This window comes from Heteronotia binoei, chromosome 13, assembly GCF_032191835.1.
Source record: "Heteronotia binoei isolate CCM8104 ecotype False Entrance Well chromosome 13, APGP_CSIRO_Hbin_v1, whole genome shotgun sequence".
In the NCBI taxonomy this organism is placed as follows: Eukaryota; Metazoa; Chordata; class Lepidosauria; order Squamata; family Gekkonidae; genus Heteronotia; species Heteronotia binoei.
Genome location: NC_083235.1, coordinates 17324935 through 17347944, shown reverse-complemented (window position 1 = coordinate 17347944; position 23010 = coordinate 17324935). Strand labels below are relative to the sequence as shown.

General features: G+C 47.3%; 1 protein-coding gene across 3 annotated transcripts in view; it reads right to left on the bottom strand.

The window, feature by feature from the left end:
- LOC132581507 (vacuolar fusion protein MON1 homolog B-like) overlaps nucleotides 1-23010 on the bottom strand; it is a 29499-nt gene that overhangs the window by 4046 nt on the left and 2443 nt on the right. For 2 of the 3 annotated variants that reach the window (XM_060252770.1, XM_060252771.1), the window contains exons 2-5: nucleotides 17401-17526; nucleotides 12877-13338; nucleotides 7722-8520; nucleotides 513-660 (exon numbers count right to left, since the gene is read on the bottom strand). In XM_060252770.1, the coding sequence (XP_060108753.1) occupies nucleotides 513-660; nucleotides 7722-8520; nucleotides 12877-13338; nucleotides 17401-17506 (1515 nt within the window). In that variant the 5' untranslated portion in view covers nucleotides 17507-17526. Of the gene's footprint in view, nucleotides 1-512; nucleotides 661-7721; nucleotides 8521-12876; nucleotides 13339-17400; nucleotides 17527-17604; nucleotides 17690-23010 lie in introns of those variants that run through there. The other variant, XM_060252772.1, reaches the window with a different exon arrangement.

Below are 23010 nucleotides of genomic sequence, written 5' to 3'. Positions count from 1 at the left end.
CCAGAGGACCTTGTTGGCCACTGTGTGAGACAGGATGCTGGACTAGATGGACCACTGGTCTGATTCAGCAAGGGTTCCTATGTTTTCATGAAGGCATCGGCCCCACTAGTCTCTCCTTCCCCTAGGACAGTGTCGGATTAAGAACCCTGTACTTTCTATGTACCCCAACCTTGATAGCACAAGCTAGCCTGATCTCATCAAATCTCAAAAGCTAAGCAAGATTGGCCCTGGCTAGTACTTGGATGAGAGACCACCATGGAATACCAGAGTTGTGATGCAGAAAGAGGCAATGGCAAACCATCTCGGAACCTCTCTTGCCTTGAAAACCCCATAGAGTCACCACCATAAGTCAGTTGTGACTTGACAACCCTTTCCAATATCCCCCTATTTTCTCCTTCCTTTGAGACAAATCTGTCTTATAAGCATGAGATTAGGAACCCTGCACTTTCTGTGTAACGTGCAGTTCCATCTTTGGACAATGCATACAAAGTGACCTCAAAGCCATTCCTCACCCAAGCCAAGAGAGTCTCCTTTTCAGCTACGTGGTAGATGAGACGCAGGGGGCGCGAGGTGCTGTGGATGCGGCTGTGAAGGTAGTGATAGAGGTCGAAGAGCCGGTGGCGTTCGCTTTCGCTGCAATACGGCCCCTCCAGTTCAGGACTGTAGCAGGAAAAGAATGACATATGAGGGAGTTAAAAGTAGTCAAGAGTTCGTCTCTGCGACTTCTCATTAGCAATGAGAATGCAGATGTCTCAGATCCTCAGGCAGCAAATGCACTGGTTCTATAGCATGGCTCAGTGGTAGACTGTCTGTTTTGTAGGAGGAAGGCCTGACATTCAATCCCCAGCATCTCCAGCTAAAAGACTACAGTACTAGGTGATATAAATGACCTCTGCCTGAGACCCAGGAATGCCACTCCCAATCTGAGTAAAGCAGAGGTGGCCAAACTTGCTTAACATAAGAGCTGCAAGAGATGAACATCAGAGGGGGGAGGGGAGGGGAGGAGAGGGAGGGAGAGGACAGGAGAGGAGGAGGAAAGAAAGCAACTTTAAATGCATTCTCCAAGCCACTGACTGCCTTGGCTTGGAGAAATGATTTAAAGATAGGGTGGTGGGGGCTTCAAGAGCTTCACAATATGTGTGAAAGGCCACATGTGGCTCCCAAGCCACAGTTTGGCTACCCCTGGAATTGAGAATTCTGATAATGACAGACCAAGAGACTCAGTGTAAAGCAACCACAAGTGTTCATATGAGCAATGCTTTCTAGAGAGGACGAGGAAGGAAAAAACACTCGTAGCTAGCCTAACCGAGACCATCTTACAATGTTCTAGAAGGGTCCAGGGCTTATTTCCATTAGACCGGGGTGGCCGAACTTGCTTAATGTAAGAGCCACATAGAATAAATGTCAGATGTTTGAGAGCTGCAAGACACAAATGTCAAATGTTCAAGAGTCACAAGGAAGGAAGGAAAACAGATGGGGGAGAGGTGGAAAGAAAGCAACTTTAACTTTAAATACATTCTCTAAGACACCGGCTGACATGGTTTGGAGAAGTGATTTAAAGAGAGAACTACCTTCTCCAAGCTGCTGGCTGACGGGGCAGTGGGGGCTTCGAGAGCCACACAATACGTGTGAAAGAGCCACACGTGGCTCCTGCGCTGCAGTTTGACCACCTGAGCATTAGACCAGTCATGGAAAGAATGGAAGGGAACCCAGTCCACAGCTCCCAAGTCACCTACTGCCATGCCCAGGACCCAGCTTTTTGCACACTGCAATAAAGATCAATTTTCACACATCTGTGAGAGCATTCCAAAAGCTAATCCCCATGTACATGCTCCACAACGGTCTGGCCATACACTGGGGGCTTGCATGTGGAGGCTTTTCTTCCTTCCTGCTCCCCTGGACACACACACAAACAGGCCATCAGAACTTGGCAAGTCTTAAAAGCAAAGGAGATATGCGTTGAGCACATCTGTTAAAAATCAGTCTCGCATCAGCGTGCACTGAACTCTTCCAGATGCATGCAGAAATAAGCCGCATAGGACAGTGGTGTCAAACATGCAGCCCGGGGGCCGAATCGGGCTCCTATCAGGCCCCCGAACAACTGGCTCATCTGCTTCCTTCTCCCTCTCTCTTGCTTCCTTCTGCATCACAGCTTTCTTTACAAGGCTTGCTCAACTGCACAGGAGCTACAAAGCAAAAAATTTTCTCCATTAGCTGAGGCTCCTCCCCCTCCTGGTCCCCTGGGGAAGGAAGGAAAGAGCCAGGGCTTCCTTTGCCCAGTTCCCTGGATCCCATGGGAGAAATACAAAAAAAACACTTTTAAGACCAAGAAGTGCTAATGTTTTAAGCATGTTTTAAGTTTTTTTTAAAATCTTTAGTTGTGTTTGTCTGCGTCCTTTATAAAGTTTATATTTCTGCTACACATGGCCCGGCCCAACAAGGTCTCATTTGTGTCAGATCTGGCCCTCATAACAAATGAGTTTGACACCCCTGGCATAAGAACTCACCTCTCCCTTCAAGAAGCGTGGGTGCTCCCGTCAATCTCCCTTCAGACTACAAGGATGACAAGGGCACAGCCGGCTTTGCTCCCCAGCAGTCTCTGCGCTCGTGCAGAGCTTCAACCATCACCTAGCCCCGCCCCCACCCCCGTCCCATCCCTGGCGTTTAGCATCTGCCCCAGTACTTCTGTGAAAAGCTTCTGCAATCTACATCCAACACAGGTTCTTGTCAGCGAGGAGGAAAAGCCGCATGACCTGCTCTATTTAAAACTGTAATTGAATCAGGCCGGCTTAGCTCTTTCCACCACCTCTGGTTGGGAACTGTGGAGAGGGGGGAAGGGAAAGCAATGGCATGCCATCTGTCTTTAGAGGGTTCGTCTGCCTCGAGAGCCAAGTCCGGCTGCCACAAAACTAAAAAACAATAAAACTAAAGGGCCTCGTTCATGCAAAATACAGAGTAAGATTTGGTAGTTACTGGACACTTGGACGTAGGGCTTTTTTTGTAGTAGGAACTCCTTTGCTTATTAGGCCACGCCCCCCCTGATGTAGCCAATCCTCCAAGAGCTTACAGGGCTCTTAGTACAGGGCCTCTTGGAGGATTGGCTACATCAGGGAGGTGTGGCCTAATATGCAAAGGAGTTCCTGCTACAAAAAAAGACCTGCTTGGACAAGGGATACCGTTCGGCTGCATCACCTGACTACTGCTGCACCACGGGGGCATTTCAGACATTCTGTTGCAGCAAACCTGGATCTTCTGTCAAACACACATGGAATGGCGAATGGCAACCCAGCCTGATTCTCTGAAAGTGTATCTGCATGCTATGCCCCCTCTAAGCCAGGGGTGTCAAACATGCAGCCCAGGGGCTGAATCAGGTCTCCAGAGGGCTCCTATCAGGCTCCCAAGCAATTGGCTGTTGTCTGCTTTCTTCTCCTCCTCTCTTGCTTTCTTCTACATCACAGCTTGCTTGGCAGGGCTTGCTCAATCGCACAGGAACTACAGAGCAAAACTTCTATTTTCTCCATTGGCTGAGGCTCCTCCCTTGGAGAGGAAAGAGGGGGGGAGAGCTTACTTTGCCAGGCTCTCTCAATCGCAAAGCAGAGCTACTGAGCCAAGCCTCTCTTCCTTCTGTTGGTTGAGGCTCCTCCTCCTCCTGATCCCCTGGGGAAGGAAGGAAAGAGCCAGAGCTTCCTTTGCCCAGTTCCCTGGATCACACGGGAGAGATACAAGGAAAGCACCTTTCAGACAAACGAGCGCTAATGCTTTAATTTACCAGGCATCCTCTGAAACCTTCCCCCAGCACTTTACTATCCTTGTGCTTGAGTTGGACACGGGCTTGAGTGGTGTCAATGACCTGAAGCTGTGCTAAGTGGTGTTAACCAGCTGACGTACCAACCGCTGAACTGTGGCTTCTGGCTGTGTTGGAGTTATGGCCCTCTATTTTATGTACTATGTTTATGAGATATTTTAAATTTGTTATGTTTAATTGGACATGTTTCATTTATTGTTACTGCGATGTTTTAATGTTGTAAGCCGCCCTGAGCCTGCCTTGCGAGATAGGGCAGGGTATAAATCGAAAATTAAAATAAATTAAATTTAAGCATGTTTTAAGGTTTTGGTTTTTTAAAAAAAAAATCTTTAATTGTGTTTATCTGTGTCCTTTATAAAGTTTTATCTCTAATACCTGGCATTACATTTTATGACACACATGGCCCAACCCAAAAAGGTCTCATTTATGTCAGATGTAGCTCTCATAAAAAACGAGTTCAACACCCCTCCTCTTAGCTGTGGAGTCTTGTGAGCAAAAATTCTACTTTGTGAGCTACTGGCATTAAAGTTATGAGCGAGTGATTTGCTACTCCATAACTTAGTCTGCTCTGGCACATCCTTCCGGAGCTGAAGACAAAAAATGTGTGAACTAGAGGCTAGAAAGAGTAGGCTTGAAACTCAACATCAAAAAAAACTAAGATCATGGCATCCGGCCCCATCACACCTTGGCAAATAGAAGGGGAAGACATGGAAGTAGTGACAGACTTCACATTTCTGGGATCCAAGGTCACTGCAGATGGCGACTGTAGCCATGAAATTAAAAGACGTTTGCTCCTTGGGAGGACAGCTATGGCGAACCTGGGCAGTATAATAAAAAGTAGAGACATCACCCTGCCAACTAAAGTCTGTATAATCAAAGTGATGGTATTCCCAGTAGTAATGTATGGCTGTGAGAGCTGGATCATAAGGAAGGCTGAGCGCAGAAGAATAGATGTTTTTGAGCTGTAGTGCTGGAGAAGAATTTTGAGAGTCCCTTGGACTGCAAGAAGATCCAATCAGTCAGTCCTAAGGGAAATCAACCCAGACTGTTCCCTGGAAGGTCAGATGCTGAAGCTGAAGCTCAAATACTTTGGCCACCAAATGAGAAGGGAGCGCTCACTGGAGAAGACCTGATGCTGGGAAAGAAGAAGGCAAAAGAAGAAGGGGACAGCAAAAGATGAGATGGCTGGACAGCGTTACTGATGTAACAAACACAAATTTGAGCAGACTTCGGAGGATGGTGGAAGACAGGGGGGCCTGGCATGACTTTGTCCATGGGGTTGCAAAGAGTCTGACTCGACTGTGCGACTGAACAACAACAACAAAACTCACATTAACTCAGCTTAGAGGGAATGCTGCCTTTATGTGCTATGTATTAAGAAGAAGATGATATTGGCTTTATATCCTGCCCTCCACTTCGAATCTCAGAGTGGCTCACAATCTCCTTTACCTTCCTCCCCCACAACAGACACCCTGTGAGGTGGGTGGGGCTGAGAGAGCTCTCGCAGAAGCTGCCCTTTCAAGGACAACCTCTGCCAGAGCTATGGCTGACCCAAGGCCATTCCAGCAGGTGCAAGTGAAGGAGTGAGGAATCAAACCCTGTTCTCCCACATACGAGTCCGCACACTTAACCCCTACATCAAACTGGCTCTCCAGTTTAATACCCATTAACAAAGAAACTTAAATGACACATTGAGGGATGTATCTACAAATCCCCGACTCCACCATGACACTAAGGGAGTTGCACAGGGAAAAGGAGATGAAATGTGCTAGTACGTGCAACAGTGCCAAGCTGGATCCACTCCTCGCTCACGCAGCCAAGATCATTCACGTGCTTTTCGTTAAAGAAGAAGCCCATATTTTGTTCCAAGAAATTTCAAACCCCGCACTCAAAATAAGCCTCACCAGTTGCTAAACGGTTTGCTTATGTTACAAGAAATCTGTTCAGTCGCCATGACATACTCCCAAGACGAACATCCCAGGTTCCCTAGTCCATTCAAAAGTTCTACTGGTGGGAAGCAATGTACTGGCAAGAGCTGAGCTATCGGTAAACAAAGAACCATGGTGACATTTGATAGGAAACAACAGAAGGGCAGATCAGGAAGGAAGGAAGGCAGAAAGGAAGGAAGGAAGGCAGGCAGGCAGGAAGGAAGACCAGCATTTCTGCATTTTGAAAATTTGTTTCCAAAATAGAGAACAAGCAACTTGTTTGTACCATTCCAGATAAGCTCCAAGATTTAAGACACCTTTCTGAGGCAGAAACCAGGCAAGATCCTATAAATAACAAACCATCTTTGCTAGACATGCATGAACGCATCATCCAACGGGGCCAGCATCACAGAAACATCCAAATGAGAACCACCCTAGTGGGATCTACACCAGTTCTCCAGGGGAGTAAGATGCAGGCACAGTAAGAAATAGATTCCCTTGGCTGTTGTAGACTTTCTGGGCTGTGTGGCCGTGGTCTTGGCACTGTGAGACCGGACGTTTCTTCAGCAGCTGTGACTAGCATCCTCAGAAGTGTAAACCAGAAAACTAGAGTTCTCTCTGGGTCAAATTGAGAAGACGTTGGTAGGCATGTAGTGCAGATAAGATTAGAATTTCAATAGCCAATCTATATACAAAAGAACCCCCTCAGGTAAGCTCTTCCATTAGCATGTCACAGCCCAGGAGGCTCCCACAAGATAATGACTCAGCCCTACCCCACCTGCCTGAGTAGATATAAGTTACACGCCTACCAACTTATTCTCAATTTGACCCAGAGAAAACTCCAGTTTTCTGGGTTACACCTCTGAGGATGCCAGTCACAGCTGCTGGCAAAACGTCAGGTCTCACAACACCAAGACCACGGCCACACAGCCCGGAAAATCTACAACAGCCATTGGACTTCGACCGTGAAAGCCTTTGACAACATATAATAGCTTCCCTATCAGTGCCTCCATCCTACTCCCTGTATCAATGAATCCCTTTGGTTATAAGAACTCCCACACGGCTCAGAGAACATGCCAGTCCACGAGAAGGGCAAGGGAATCTTAAGAGCATGTCTGCCAGCGGATGAGGATCTTGGCTGAGCTTCTCCTTCCCCTCTACAGGTGCAGCCAAAGGCTCTTCTAGCAAGGGAAGGGAATCATGGCTCTTTTAGCAAGGGAAGGGAACACAGCTGCCACCTGAAGATCTGGGCTGAGCTTCACTGTCCTTCCCGCTGCAGGTATTTAAGCCTCGGCATGGCCAGAAATATGAGCTAAAAGGCTCTCCATCTATGGCCCTCAGCGGGGCTTTTTCTTGTAGCAGACATTCCTTTACATATTAGGCCACACACCCCTGATGTAGCCCATCCACCAAAAGCTTACAGGGCTCTTAGTACAGGGCCTACAGTAAGCTCTAGGAGGATTTGCTACATCATGGGGGTGTGGCCTACTATGCAAAGGAGTTCCTGCTAGAATTCTACCCCTGGGCCACACACTCCTGATGTAGCCAATCCTCCAAGAGCTTACAGGGCTCTAATTGCAGGGCCTACAGTAAGCTCCAGGAGGACTGGCTACATCATGGGGGTGTGGCCTACTATGCAAAGGAGTTCCTGCTAGAATTCTACCCCTGGGCCACACACCCCTGATGTAGCCCATCCTCCAAAAGCTTACAGGGCTCTTAGTACAGGGCCTACAGTAAGCTCCAGGAGGATTGGCTACATCAGGGGCGTGTGACCTAATATGCAAAGGAGTTCCTGCTAAAAAAAAAAAGCCTTGGCCCTCAGTGAGCTGGCCAGTGAATCTAAGACCATCTCAGGGACTGGAGTTCTGGGCAAAACAGCAAAAGCAAAATAAGCCACTTCCTGTAAGCTGCTTTTAAGTTCCTAGCGGAAGAGAAAAAACAAGAACAGAAGTGCACGAAAGCATAAACAGACAACCTGACCTATTTACCTGGTGAACTGGGGGAGCTGCCGGTAATTATCCGGTATATCCAAAGGCTTGTACATAAAGTGCCGGAGGTCTGGTGCGCCAACCATCGCCACGCTGTAGGACAGGCTCTTCAGGCCGCTCGAGAGCGCCTGCAGGTAGTTCTGAGTCCTCATGCCCTCCTCGATGCGCTTCTTGCAGTCCGAAACCGAGTAGAACGACTCCTTGTCGGTGGAGAGGAGGATGAGGCAGACGGTGCAGTCCGTGTCCAGGTAGGAAATGTAAGCGTAAAAGTAACAGTCAGGGTTGAAGCGCGGCAAGCAAATAGGCGTCCAGATCTCCCCCGTCTGGAAGGCAGAGGTCGCCCCGATGAGGTTCAGCAACAAGTGCAGGTCCGTGGGCTCCAGCCGGCAGTCGTCGATGACCGTTTTCTCCTGCACGGTGGTGACCAGCTGACTGCGGGCCACTAGAATGGAGAAGACCAAATTAGGCGTGATAGCCTTCTGGAGCAGGGAACCCAGGGAATCGCGCAGGGCGGGCTGGAGGGGCAGGCAGCGCACGGCGCTGAGCAGGAAGCAAGGGTCCGACTCCACCAGGTTCAGGAGGCGGTCGAGGATCTTCTCCGAGCCGGTCAGCAGGCGCCGGAGGTCGTAGTTCTTCTTCCGCTCAAAGATGCGAGTGATGCTGGCTTGGGTGAGCATGCTGATGATCTGGTAGTAGACGTACAAGAGTTCTTGCCGCAGCTGCTGCTCCGACTGCAGGGTGCTCGACACCGATACCAGCACCAGCGGGCCCTGCTGCACAAAAACCAGTTTGCGATCGTCTGTAGCGGGAAGCAGCGAGGAAAGGACCTGTCAGTAGGTACCGAACACCACGATCCCCGCAAAAGATACTACCGCATTTTTTCCCCATTTATGCAAGCCCTTCTGACGATAAAGAACGAGAACGCGTTTATGACATGATTGTGCAGAACCATGGGGAGTGACAGGTACTGAGCCCTGCGGCGCAGAGTGGTAAGCTACAGTTAGGGGTCATTTTTTTTAGAAAAATAGGTGGTGGAGCTCATCCAGGGATTGTTCTGTGGCTGCACATACTATTCAATGGACAAGGAGATGGAACTCTCAGGAGGAGGAGATGGAACTCTCAGAAAGGTTCAGGAGCTGTGCTCCTGTGAGCTCCCACTGAATCTGAGGCCGGGTTACAGTACTGTAGTCCGAGCTCTGCTCACAACCTGAGTCCGATCCCGGTGGAAGCTGAGTTCAAGTAGCTGGCTCAAGGTTGACTCGGCCTTCCATCCTTCCGAGGTCGGTAAAATAAGTACCCAGCTTGGTTGGGAGTAAAGTGGAGATCAGGGGTGTCAAACATGCAGTCCGGGGGGCCAAATCAGACTCCCGAGCAACTGGCTGTCATCTGCTACCTTCTCCATCTCTCTTGCTTTCCTTCTGCATAACAGCCTGCTTTGCAAGGCTTGCTCAATTGCACAGGAGCTACAGAGCAAAACCTCTGTTTTCTCCACTGGCTGAGGCTTCACCCTTGGGGAAGAAGGAGGGGAGGGAGGGCTTGTTTTTCCAGGCTCTCTCAATCACACAGCAGAGCTACTGAGCCAAGCCTCTCTTCCTTCTACTGGCCGAGGCTCCTCCCCCCCCCAGTCCCTGGAGAAGGAAGGAAAAAGCCAGATCTTCCTTTGCCCAGTTTCCTGGATCCCATGGTAGGAATACAAAGCAAGCACCTTTAAGACCAACTAATGCTAACGTTTTAAGCATGTTTTATGGGGTTTTTAAAATATATTTAATTGTATTTGTCTGTGTCCTTTATAAAGTTTATATCTCTACTACCTAATCTTAAATAGGTACACACCTGGCCCAGCCTGGCCCAACAAGGTCCCATTTATGTCAGGTCCGGCCCTCATAATAAATGAGTTCGACACCCCTGGAGATGACTGAGGAAGGCAAATGGCAAACCACCCCGTCAAAAATCTGCCATGAAAACGTCATGATGTGATGTCACCCTATGGGTCGGTAACAACCTTTGCCTTTTAGAACATATCCTCTTTTCTTTTAAAAGCTCTTACGGTAAACGAAGGTGCGCTTAGAAAGCACAAAGCCAACCTCTGCTAGATCTCAGAAGCCCCAAAAGTTGCCAGGCAAGATTTCCAATTATCAAAGGCTTGAAGCATTTAATTTGCCTTGGCTAGCAAAAAAAAAGTTATGCCAAAGGAATGGGAATACGTCCTTCTCTCTTGTTTGTATGACAATGCAGAATGGGGCATTTCTTGGAACAGATATCATACTACGTTGGCAAAAATACGGACTGGAATTTTTCAAGCAGGGAGCAATGCCAAGCCCTGGTAAGAGGCCTAACAGAAAAGGACTTTGCATTTTATACTGAACACAACCGAGTGCCTTGGAGCACCACAAAGTCTAACTAATTTAATTGAGGCATAAGACTATGTTGTTTTGGTTCCTGATGATTAACATGGCTATGCCTCTGGAATGTACATTTTACACTGCCCTGAAAAGCCCACAAATGTGGAAGCTAAGTAGGTTGGCCCTGATTAGTATTTGGATGAGAGACTGCCCAGTCAAGGATTATGACACAGAGGCAGGCAATGGCAAACCACCTCTGAATATCTCTTGCTTTGAAAACCCTACAGCAGGGGTGCCAAACATGCAGCCCCAGGGGCTGAATCAGGCCCTCGGAGTGCTCCTATCAGGCCCCCGAGCAACTGGCTGTTATCTGCTTTCTTCTGCCTCTCTCTTGCTTCCTTCTGCATCTCAGCTTGCTTTGCAAGGCTTGCTGAATCGCACAGGAGCTACAGAGCAAAAGCTCTATTTTCTCCATTGGCTGAGGCTCCTCTGCCTCCTGACCCCCTGGGGAGGGAGGGAAAGAGCCAGAGCTTCTTTCGCCCAGTTCCCTGGATCCCATGGGAGAAATACAAAGAAAGCACCTTTAAGACTAATAAGTGCTAATGTTTAAAGCAAAAAACAACACTTTAGTTGTGTTTGTCTGTGCCCTTTAAAAAGTTTTTCTCTCTGCTACCTAATCTTAAATAGGTACACACATGGCCTGACACGGCCTGGCCCAGCCCAACAAGGTCTCATTTATGCCAGATCCGGCTCTCATGAGTTTGACATCCCTGCCCTACAGGGCTGCCACAAGTCAGCTGTGACTTAAGGGCACTTTCTGTTGCTACAACTCCCCGGTTGCATGCCCCGGTGAAAGGAACAGTACATCCAAATGCCGCTATTTCTTAGACATGGCTTCAATGCATAGATTTTGGGCCTTTCCTTCCTAGAGGCAGCTAGCCTTAAGATCTTCCCTTTCCAGACACAGTCATGCATGAAAAATCTGTGGCTTCGGCTAAAAAACAGCCAGAGGTCTATTGAGCCAACTTGAATTTCAGCACTAACACTTATTTTTATAAACTGTTCAGGCGTTCTGTTGCTCTTTGAAGGCATATTATACAAGGTCTTTGAGGTTAAAGACATTTTAATAGGATTACCAGATGTCCTCTTTGTAGAGAACATGTCTTTTTCATGTGTGCCTGTCCTCTTTTGGGCTCTTTTTCAAAAAACGGATGGAAAGTTAGGAATATTCCTAGTTTGTCGCAATTATCACAGCTTAAACAGCAGGTCTCTGGGCCCAGATAGACAGATTCTATTGCTAGGGACCATCATTCTACTCTGGGGGCTGTCATTCCAGTCCCAGAGCACTGTTTCCATGGCTAGAAACAGTCCCAGAGTAGTCTAGATGGAAGCAGAGACCTTAACGGAAAAACCATTCCACATTTTCTTTGCAGCTTTGAAAACCCAGAAGAGCTTCCTGCTGAAGCAGGCAAAGACAAGGCGGAGGGAGATGAGAACTTAAGGGTGAGGATAGGAGAGGGGGGAAGAAAAGAGCCGTGGGTCTGATTACAGCCCTGGGCGGGCTGGTTCCGATTTGACATCCCTGCTATAATGTGTTTGATGATCGTACATTATTAAAAGTGCAGAGTTTTCAACATTAGAATATTGAATGTAATAGCCAAAAATTCTGGTTGGCCTGTTGTTCAAATAATACTGTAAATTTATTTCCCAATTTAAAAATTTCCCTACCTCTTCAAAGACAAAGCATTATGACTATGCTAAGGTAGCAACAGAGTATGGCAGTTTGCAGCTATCTCCCAAATACTGGCCAGATTAGCCATTTTGATTGTGGAAAACGAAGGCATTTATACTCTTAAATTTCATTAACTATGTCAAATTAATTAAATATGTGCTACAAATTATGCATGTTTAACCACTAAATAAGACTGACAGGAAAGTAGCTAGCACATGCATTTCAATCTTCCCATTCCCCGCCCCCACAAACTGTCCATGGCTCCAAGTTTTCAGAAATTTAACACCTATACAATTTCCAAGCATTACCCACGTCTCCACAACCACCGGTTTTAAAAAGTATGCACAAAATGAAAGCTGGGATTCTAAACACTGGATTTTGCAGCTAATACCACTGGCATTTTTCTATTATTTATTTTACAGCCACCCTCCCCTGCAAGCAAAACTAAGGGCTGCTCACAACAAAGTACAAAAATCATACACAGTCCTCAACGCAGCCCACCTCATGGCTTCGTCTATCGCACGCCTTTTCTCACTTTAACAGACAAAATCTTCCTCTACAGCCCAGGAATCCCAAGGCATTTACACAGCCTACACTGGTAACTATTGTTGTACAAATCTGCACAAATCTGAATGTCCTTGGCCAATAAAAGACATACAGCCAAAGTCCAGGGAGGGAGGGAAAAAAAGTTTATTATAGAGAGGATGGTGTGGAATCATTTTCTAGCGGCCCCAGAAGGTAGGACCAGAATCAGTGGGTTGAAATTAAATCAAAAGTTTCCGGCTCAACATTAGGAAGAACTTCCTGACCGTTAGAGCGGTTCCTCAGTGGAACAGGCTTCCTCAGGAGATGGTGGGCTCTCCTTCCTTGGAGGTTTTTTAACAGAGGCTAGATGGCCACCTGACAGCAATGAGGATCCTGTGAATTTAGGGAGAGGTATCTGTGAGTTTCCTGCATTGTGCAGGGGGTTGGACTAGATGACCCTGGAGGTCCCTTCCAGCTCTATGATTCTATGCTTGAAGAAAGGCACAGCCACATGCAATGCCCACCCCCCCCCCAATCCTCCATCCTTTCACCCTACCTGAATAGATGGAGCGGATGGAGTTATCCCCACTCTGAATGAATGAGACCAGTGCCATCATGACACCCATGGTTGAACTGAGGGCCTCCTCGTTGCCATACCGGGAATAAATGGGCTTGCCAGCTTCGCTCAAGACAAAGATGTGCTTCCGGTGTGCCCGCCAACTCTCTGCTGTCACGTCCTCGTCCCGATGCGTGGGAGGGCGTGCTTGGGCCGCCGCCTCCTCCTCCCCCGGGGGACCACCGCCCCCCATTACCATGGGCCGGCTGAACTCGCTAGAGTCCTCCAAGGTGTTATCTGTGGAGGCTGAATCCGACAAGTCCTTCTCGCTGAACTCCTCCCGGGTTTCACTTAATTCCTCCTGCACGTCCACTTTGCCATCTGCTTCACTCAAGGGTCCGTTGTTCTGGGCCCCGGGTAACTCTGCTTGATCATCCAGGGCAGCGCTGGGCTCATCTTCTCCTGAAAAAAAAATATATATACACATTAAAAAACAAAAAGACTGCCAAGCGCACGAACAATGCAAGACTCCTTAGCTAATCATTAGCCACCACAAGGAAACTCAAGATATAAATAACGTTCTCAACTTCCTCTACTGCGGTTAACTATTTGGGAAATCGTTTCACTGGAGGAGGGTTCAACTATTAAAGTTTCTATTACTTAAACTAGGTTCGAGGACAGTAGCACCTCAGAGACCGGTAAGGTTTTCAGGGTTGCAGACGAACAGGGCTACCCTCTGAATCGTTACTTAAAAGCCGCATTTGCACACATTGAATAATGCACTTTCAATCAACTGTCAATCCTCTGGAATTCATAAATCAAAAGCAGAACTGATATCAATTTTATTATCTACAGCCAGACTGGCTATTGCAGCCAAGCCGTTCTACGCCGAATTTAGAATGATGGCATGAAAAAATTTCGGAACACTTTTATTATGTGCAAAATGGCATATAATCTTTCCACTGTGCCATCTGACCAATATCATAACAAAGTCATAGCAATATGGTATCCTTTGTTAAATTATATGGCAGAACAGGATATAATTCCTAAAAATCATTACTATGGAACAGGGGTGGCCAAACTGTGGATCGGGAGCCACATGTGGCTCTTCCACACATACTGTGTGGCTCTCAAAGCCCCCACCGCTGGTGGCTTGGAGAATGCATTTAAAGTTGTTTTCTTTCTATCTCTCCTTTTGTCTTCCCTCCCATTTATTTGCTTGCCTTCCTTCCTTCCAGCTCTCAAACATCTGACATTCACGTCTTGCGGCTCTCAAACATCTGACGTTTATTCTATGTGGCTCTTATGTTAAGCAAGTTTGACCACCCCTATTATAGAAGCGTAATATATTTTGAGATATGCAATGACTTTTGATCTTGTATACAAAAGTACCCAATTGTGTTTGTTTTTCTGTATATTATTTTATCTTAATAAAAATATTTGACATTTTTAAAAAAAAAAACTTTCAATGCACTTTCAATCAACTTTCAATAGTTTGCAAGTGGATTTTCCCATTATACAGTAGAATCCAGTTGCAAAGGGCACTGAAAATGTGTTGTTATTCTGCATGTGTGAAAGCACTGTCTGGGCTTGGAGTGTGGGGAAGGTCATTGAAGCAGAGAACTAACAAGGTCCACACAGACTGACTGGTTTGAAGCGAAGTTTACTTTATGGTACCATAAGCAGAACCCAGTCGGGCATAGGCCCCCAAAATGACTGAGTTAAAATCATTCTACAGACAGGCAGTTTTATTAACACAGAAAACAAGCAGGCACTCACACAGGCTTATCTGATTTCAAAGGTCCCGCCTTACAGAACTCCTTGTAGTAAAATGTCCATGTCGAAGTTTCCTTACTTATCTATATACAGCAAGTCGCCTGTAGGAGGCTGTTCCCTTATCTAATCTAGGGTTGCCAATCCCCAGGTGGGGGCAGGGGATCCCCTGGTTTGGAGACCCTCCCCCTGCTTCAGGGTCGTCAGAAAGCGGGGGGAGGGGAGGGAAATGTCTGCTGGGAACCCTATTATTCCCTATGGAGATTTATTCCCATAGAAAATCATGGAGAATTGATCTGTGGGTATCTGGAGCTCTGGGGGGGCTATATTTTGGGGTAGAGACACCAAATTTTCAGTATAGCATCTAGTGCCTCTCCCCAAAATACCCTCCAAGTTTCAAAATGATTGGACCAGGGGGTCCAATTCTATGAGCCCCAAAAGAAGGTGCCCCTATCCTTCATTATTTCCTATGGAAGGAAGGCATTTCAAAGGTGTGCCGTCCCTTTAAATGTGATGGACAGAACTCCCTTTGGAGTTCAATTATGCTTGTCACAGCCTTGATCTTGGCTCCACCTCTAATGTCTCCTGGCTCCACCCCCCAAAGTCCCCAGATATTTCTTGAATTGGACTTGGCAACCCTAATCTAATCTTACAGCTGGAGCTCACACCCACTGGGCGATAAAGTCACTTTCTAACAGCAGTTTTGCAGCAGACCCCTTTGTTTGAAGACAAAGCATATTTTTATTCAATATGACAAATATTGTTATTATTGGGGATATTAATTATTCAGGGGCTCTCCTTCACCACCTGGTGAAGGAGACTGCTCCAGGGCATTCTTGGTCTCAAATTAGGGAAGATGTCCGGAGTCTCAGACCATGCGTAGGAAGGGAGTTAGAGTCACCCTCCTCTGCCTCCACTCTGCGTACCATGGAGAAGCGACAGACAGGCCTTGGGGAAGGGTCTTCCCTCTCTCTAGGCTCTCCTAAAGCAGGACCCATGAGTTAGGCCGTCCTTCTTATTCTCCGCCTGGTTTATTCCTCCTTGTCTCCAGCTTCCCTCCCCCAATTTCTACCCGCGGCCCCTCCCCCGCTCCCACTAGGTGGTCTCCCAGTTCAGGTGCTGCAGGTGAAGCATTCTTGGGGTCAGGCCCCGGGCATCCCAGGTGAACATAAGAGAAGCCCTGTTGGATCAGGTCAATGGCCCATCCAGTCCAACCCAAGGTTTTTAGGTTTTAAACGCTTTGACTTTTTTAAATGTAATAACTTTGCACTCTGTTTATTGTTTTATCATTTGTTGTGAGCCGCCCTGAGCCATTTTTATGGGAAGGGTGGGATATAAGTCATAGAATAAATAAATAAATAAACCCTCTCTGTCACATAGCGGCCAAGAGGTTTGTAGAACCAGCTGGCGGGGAAGTCTCTGCCCACCTCCTTTCCCTCCTTTGCGAGTCGGCCTTCTGGACTGACTGGATGATGGGGTCGGAATGGCAGGCTAGTCTGGGTCGCAGCTGGGGCCCAGACGAGCACCTTTTAGTAATCAACTCTCAAGGTGCACCTTGCTAACCCCAAAGTCATTCCAAACCTCCTGCTGTGAAATGATAACAGTACAATATTGTTTGATGCTCGCAACTCCTTCCCAGAACAGCTATGAGCGGCTGCTTTTTTCTTCAAACCTCTGCTAAAGATAACTCCTTATGAAGTATGGGGCACAGGTCTCTAACATCGCTGAAATGAAGTTCACATACACCCAGGCTGGTCCAATCTCATCAGACCTCGGAAGCAAAGTGGGGTCAGCCTTCGTTAGTACTTGGATGGGAGACCACCAAGGAAGCCCACGGCTGCCGCGCAGAATCAGGCAATGGCAAGCCCACCTCTGAGCATTTGCGACCTTGAAAATCCCACGGGATCGCTGTAAGTCAGCTGAGACTTGACAGCAAAAAAGAATATATGTACATCTACAGCACGAGTGGCCAAACTGTGGCTCAGGAGCCACATGTGGCTCTTTCACACATACCGTGTGGCCCTCGAAACCCACCCCCCACCCCATGGCCAGCTTGGAGAAGGCATTTGTCTCTTTTAAATCGCTTCTCTAAGCCACGACAACTAGAGGCTTGGAAAATGCCCTTGAAGGTAAAGTTCCTTTCTTTCCCCCTCTCTCTTTCTCTCCTCCTCTTCCTCCTTTTCCTGCAGCTCTCAAACATCTGATGTTTATTCTGTGTGGCTCTTATGGTAAGCAAGTTTGGCCACCTCTGATTTAGAGCAACACCTGTTCAAATTATATACCTCTGACCAGGGCTTTGCTTGTAGCAGGAACTCCTTTGCATATTAGGCCACACCCCTGATGCAGCCAATCCTCCCGGAGCTTACAGTAGGCCCTGTACTAAGAGCCCTGCAAGCTCTTGGAGGACTGCCTACATCATGGGGGTGTGGCCTAATATGCAAAGGAGTTCCTGCTACAACTCTGACTACCTTTGCCGCTTCAACATTCCCGTGAGTTAAAATGTAGACAAAAAGCTTAGAGCAAAGCCTTTTTAAAAACTAAGTCAATCTGTGAAGCATCATATCTCTTGGGGCTGTTACTGCCAGTCGTAACTCCCTCCTTGATTTTTTGTGTGCCCCCCCCCGAGAAAAGAGACCACAGAACTAGAAGGGCCCATTCTCACAATGCGCAACTCCCACATCTGATTAAGACTACCAAAGCATCAAGAGGAAGTGAAGGAGCAGAATCACCAACTGCTTCCCAGCCACTCACCTGTGTCTGCAGAACCCGGGCTAAGCTTCTGTTCGGGGAGATCCACCCCATCCTGCGGGGGATCCATCCCTCCCTCAGGGGGCAGCACGGGGTCTTCTGCCTCCATTTCTACATCTCGGATGGAACCTGCAACGGCAAAAAGCAAGCATGAGAAAACTGATTTTTTAAAAAAAACAGGATATAGATGCTGTGCCGCCCACTCACCAGACCCAACGCCTGTTCTCTAATCAGAACTCAGTACACTGATTCCAATGCACCTTAAGATCCTTAAACTCATTTGTAAGCAGTGGAGAAAACCTCATGTTTCATTTTAGAAGTTGGAAATGCGACAGGGGGGGGGGGACCCAGCCAGTTCCTAGCTCTCCAGTGATGGGGAGGGGGAGGTGTGGAGTTTTTACAGAATGCACAACGGACTCGCCTACTCTCTGAGCTTTAAGCTCAGTCACATGCCCAGGCAGGGATGCCTCGGAGGAGACAGCAGGAAATGCCCTGGTTACTAATCACTATCACACTCTCTTACACATACACACACAGACAGAGCTTAACCCCCAGAGGATGAAATTAGATAAAATGAGCTGTCACTCGGCTCTTTAGAGGGAGGGCCCTGAAGCAAGATGCTCTCTGCTTTCAGTTGGGACGCATCAGCAGTAACCAGCAGGCTTTTCTTGTGCATGCATGTTTTTAATGGCAAGAGAGAAGCCGCATGGGATGGGGTGTGACTGCAAGATCAGATGCAGCAGAGGACGGGGCTCTTTCACAGCTGTCAGGCAAAGTCCATCAGCCAGCGGCGAGAAAACTGTGCCTTCCAAGGCTCCCTCTTCAGCACAACTGTTCAGACACAAGCAATGTTCCCTCTAAGCTGCAGAGTCTTGTGAGCAAAAATTCTGCTTTGTGAGCTGCTGGCATCAAAGTTGTGAGCTACTGCATCAATTATTGTGCTCTGGGGTCATCCTTCTGAGCTAAGCCAAAAACGTGTGAGCTGGAGTCTAAAAATCTGTGAGCTAGCTCAGGCTAACTCAGCTTAGACGGAACGCCAAACACAAGTCTTTACTTTCCATCTGGTCAGGGGTGGAATTCTAGCAGGAGCTCCTTTGCATTTTAGGCCACACACCCCTGATTGCAGCCAATCCTCCAAGAGCTTACAGGTCTCTTTTCTGTAAGCTCTTGGAGGACTGGCTACATCAGGGATGTGTGGCCTAATATGCAAAGGAGCTCTTGCTAGAATTCCACCCCTGGTCACGGTACAGTAGAGCGAAGGAAGAAGGGAGATTGAGATAATAAAAAGAAGTTGAGCGAGCTCCATGTTGCAGGCCAAGTCAAAAGTGTGGCTCGTTTCTGAAAAGGCTGACAACTGCTGATCCGAGGGGGGAGCAGATGTAGCGTTGATAGAACAGCGGGGACGATTTGGAAGCACTGACACCGCGAGGAGCCCAAGGGCAGCTCTCCTCTCTAAGGCCGAAGTCTGGAAAGTCCTGCGTCTTCTGCCAAAAAAGCAGTTCTAAGCAAAGCAGCAACTGGCTAGCACCCGTGAGGTCAACGATTAGTCACACATATGCCATCCCTAGAGCACATCTGTACTTTTAAAAAATATCCTTTCAAAAAACAGATGAGCTGAATGCGACGCTTTTTTTTTTTTAAGGACCTGAAATATTTATTTATTTCTATTCAGGGCTCTTTTTTGTAGCAGGAACTCCTTTGCATATTAGGCCACACGCCCCACTGATGTGGCCAATTCTCCAAGAGCTTACGGGGCTCTTAGTATAGGGTCCACTGTAATCTCTTGGAGGATTGGCTACATCAGGGGCATGTGGCCTAATGGGCAAAGGAGTTCCTGCTATTAAAAAAGCCCTCCATAAAATATATTGGAAGAGGAAACGCATTCAGCTGGGCCAGCGTTCGATCCACTGACACACTCTTCTGGATTTCAGTTATAAAGCCAGGTGAAACATAAGCACACCCCACTGCTCAGGAGCCATTGCTGGCTCTTGTATTGCACTATCTACCCACTGATCGCGTAAACAGCCGCTTGCCTGGCTGTTTTTGGTAAATCAGATCAGCTTCCAGGGGACATGCAGGGAAACCTCTGACAAACAGAGAAGAGAGGCAGTACGCCACGCGTAAGTCAAGCCATCCATGTGCCACAAATCGCTACAATTGGTAAACCTAGAGAAACGGTCTTATAAAATCCCATGAGGGCTAGTAACTGGTTCAGGCTTATTTGCGAAGCTGACTGATGAGGTCCAGGTTTACCAGACCTGGATAGCGCAGGCTAGTCTGATCTCATCAGATCTTAGAAGCGAAGCAGTGCTGGCCCTGATCAGTATTTGGATGGGAGACCACCAAGGAATACCAGGGTCCCTACTCACAGGCAGGCAACGGCAAACCACCTCAGAACATCTCTTGCCTTGAAAACTTTGTGGAGTCACCATGAGCTGGCTACAATTGGACAGTACGACCAAAATCAAAAAGCTTAAGTACTTTCTAAGGAGAACCCGTTTGGTGTAGTGGTTAAGTGTGCAGACTCTTACCTGGGAGAACCGGGTTTGATTCCCCACTCCTCCACTTGTAGCTGCTGGAATGGCCTTGGGTCAGCCATAGCTCTGGCAGAGGTTGTCCTTGGAAGGGCAGCTGCTGGGAGAGCCCTCTCCAGCCCCACCCACCTCACAGGGTGTCTGTTGTGGGGGAGGAAGGTAAAGGAGACTGTGAGCCGCTCTGAGACTCTTCGGAGTGGAGGGCGGGATATAAATCCAATATCTTCTTCTTCTTCTTAATTTCGCCCCCCCCCCACTTTCCTGTTGTGACACCAGCCAAAGAGCTGCCTAGATACTTGCATATCTGTGGTGGGGCCGTGTTTCAGAATTGCAGAAGCCATCTTTGAAGACAGGTGGTCCATTTTTATGCGCTTCAAGCCAGAAAGATGCTTCACAGGCTACCAATGACATCCAAGATGATTTTGCAAGCTGTATCTTGCATCTAGTAAGTCTCCCCCCGCCACCCCCACTCACAGTAAATGGTGATGACCAGGGCCTTTTTTTGAGCAGGAATACACAGGAATGCAGTTCCAGCTGGCTTAGTGCCAGGTTGTGGCCTAATAGGCAAATGACTTCCTGCTGGGCTTTTTCTACAAAAAAAGCCCTGGTTATGACACAATTCTGTCTGTTACTATTAAGCCTTGACATCTCAGAGAAAAGTGCCCCCCCCCAAAAAAAAATGGTACTACAAGACTATTCTTGGCCCAGGTTTCTTATTTCTGGCAACCACAAGACCACCTGAAGTCAAATGGTAGACTACAAAGAAGATTGCTGTCATATTGCTCTCCGGGCAGGCAATACAACAATCACAAGTGGCCACACAGTATAGGTAGAAGATGATATTGGATTTCTATTCTGCCCTATACTCTGAATCTCAGAGCGGTCACAATCTTCTTTACCTTCCCCATCGCACAACAGACACCCTGTGAGGTAGGTGGGGCTGAGAGAGCTCTTACAGCTGCTGCCCTTTCAAGAACAACTTCTACGAGAGCTATGGCTGACCCAAGGCCATTCCAGCAGCTGCAAGTGGAGGAGCGGGGAATCAAACCCGGTTCTCCCAGATAAGAGTCCATGTACTTAATCACTGCACCAAACTGGCTCTCGTACAATGGAATACAAAAGCAACTATATGAATTCTAAATAAAACCAATTACAAATAAATCAGTCATTTTCATTTGTGTAGAAGCACAACTACAGAACATGGAACGCTCCAAAAATATACAATACGATATTCACAAAAATGAACTGGCTCAAGGTAAATGGCAGAACCAAGAGTCCACAGAAGCCAAAATCCAAATTCTAATAATGGATGAAACTTCAAAGTCCAAATTCCCTTTCAAGCATCCAATGCTTCCATTTCTATTGGACCTAGTTCTCCTAAAAAAAAAAAAAAAAAGGTCGGTTCAGATATGTAGATGTTCTCTCAATGCGTTGCTAGGTCCCGTTTCACCATAAACTGATTTCTTCACAAGCCGACAATTCAACGGTTTGCTGTGGTGTCCAAAGACCTCCACAAAATCCTTTGTGTATCATTCCAGGCAACAGAACGAAGTAGGAGTCAAGTGGCACCTTTAAGACCAACAAAGTTTTATTCAGAACGTAGGCTTTCATGTGCTCTAAACACACTTCATCAGACGAGGAATCAGGTACAGTGAGCACACCTACATACAGCTGGTAGGCAGTGATTTAGAATGCAAAATGGTACAAATTTAAGACCCAATGAGGTTTGCTCAGTTTGTTAATTTTACTATTCTGTCATTGGATCTTAAATTCGTACCGTTTTGCATTCTAAACCACTGTCTACTAGCTGTATGCACCTCTGCTCACTGTACCTGATTCCTTGTCTGATGAAGTGTGCTTAGAGCACATGAAAGCTTACATTCTAATTAAAACTTTGTTGGTCTTAAAGGTACCCCTTGACTCCTACTTTGTTCTGCTGTTTCAGATCAACATGGCTGCTCACTTGGATCTATTTCTAGGCAACAGCTCTCTTGTACCTAGCAAGAGTCTCCCCCAGGAGTAAATGGTTATGACACAACCCTCCCTGTTGCTCTTAAGCCTTGACATCCCAAAGCGAGACCCCTCCCCCCAAAAAATGGTATTACAAGACTATTCTTGGCCCAGGTTTCTTATTTCTGGCAACCACAAGACCACCTGAAGTCAAGTTGTAGAGTGCAAAGAAGATTGCTGGTCACATTGCTCTCTGTGCAGGCAAAGCAAAGTTTAAGAACTTATTTATTGGACGCATGGTGTCTTTTTCTTATCGTTTCTTTTCCACGCTGATGTTCATTCCTGTCAGTAGCCACAGACGAACATGCACCCAAAAATTTTCAATTAACAGCACGTTCAATTCTTACAGCGCAAAGGAAAGCATTGCCACAACTCACGGTGGTAAGCAATGATTCCCACAGACGTACCAAGCAAGATTCTGTCATCCTGGGTACGAACGATAGGAAGGGCAAGTTCAGGCAAAACTTCTTTCCCAACAAGAAATTGCTAAGTGAGAGGAGTCAAGTCAAACAACTCTTGCTTCAGCGAGCTTGAGGCAAAAATCTTTCTACAACGTGTTGCCGCTGGACACAAGTTCCAGAGAAGACCGTCCAAAACTCCTTTGAGCGGCATGAAGATCAATTCAATGGTGGGCAAGCAGCTTTCTCTGTTAAGAACATAAGAGAAACCATGTCGGGTCAGGCCAATGGCCCATCCAGTCAAACACTCTGTGTCACACAGTGGCCAAAACCCAGGTGCCATCAGAAGGCCCACCAGCGGCTTTAAGAATGTAAGAGAAGCCATGTTGGATCAGGCCAATGGCCCATCCAGTCCACCACTCTGTGTCACACAGTGACCAAAACCCAGGAGCCATCAGGAGGTCCACTCCATGACACACAGCAGAGGACTGGCATACAGTATACAATGAAACTTACTTTTTGCACACATAGATCCGTTCTGACAAAAAGGCCACACATGATCCATAACACAGGAATGACTGGGTCAGTGTGGTATTTTTCCTTGCCAGTACAACGCCATGTGTCAACATCTCTCTTCCACAACACAAAAAAGCTAACTCAATGCAGCCATC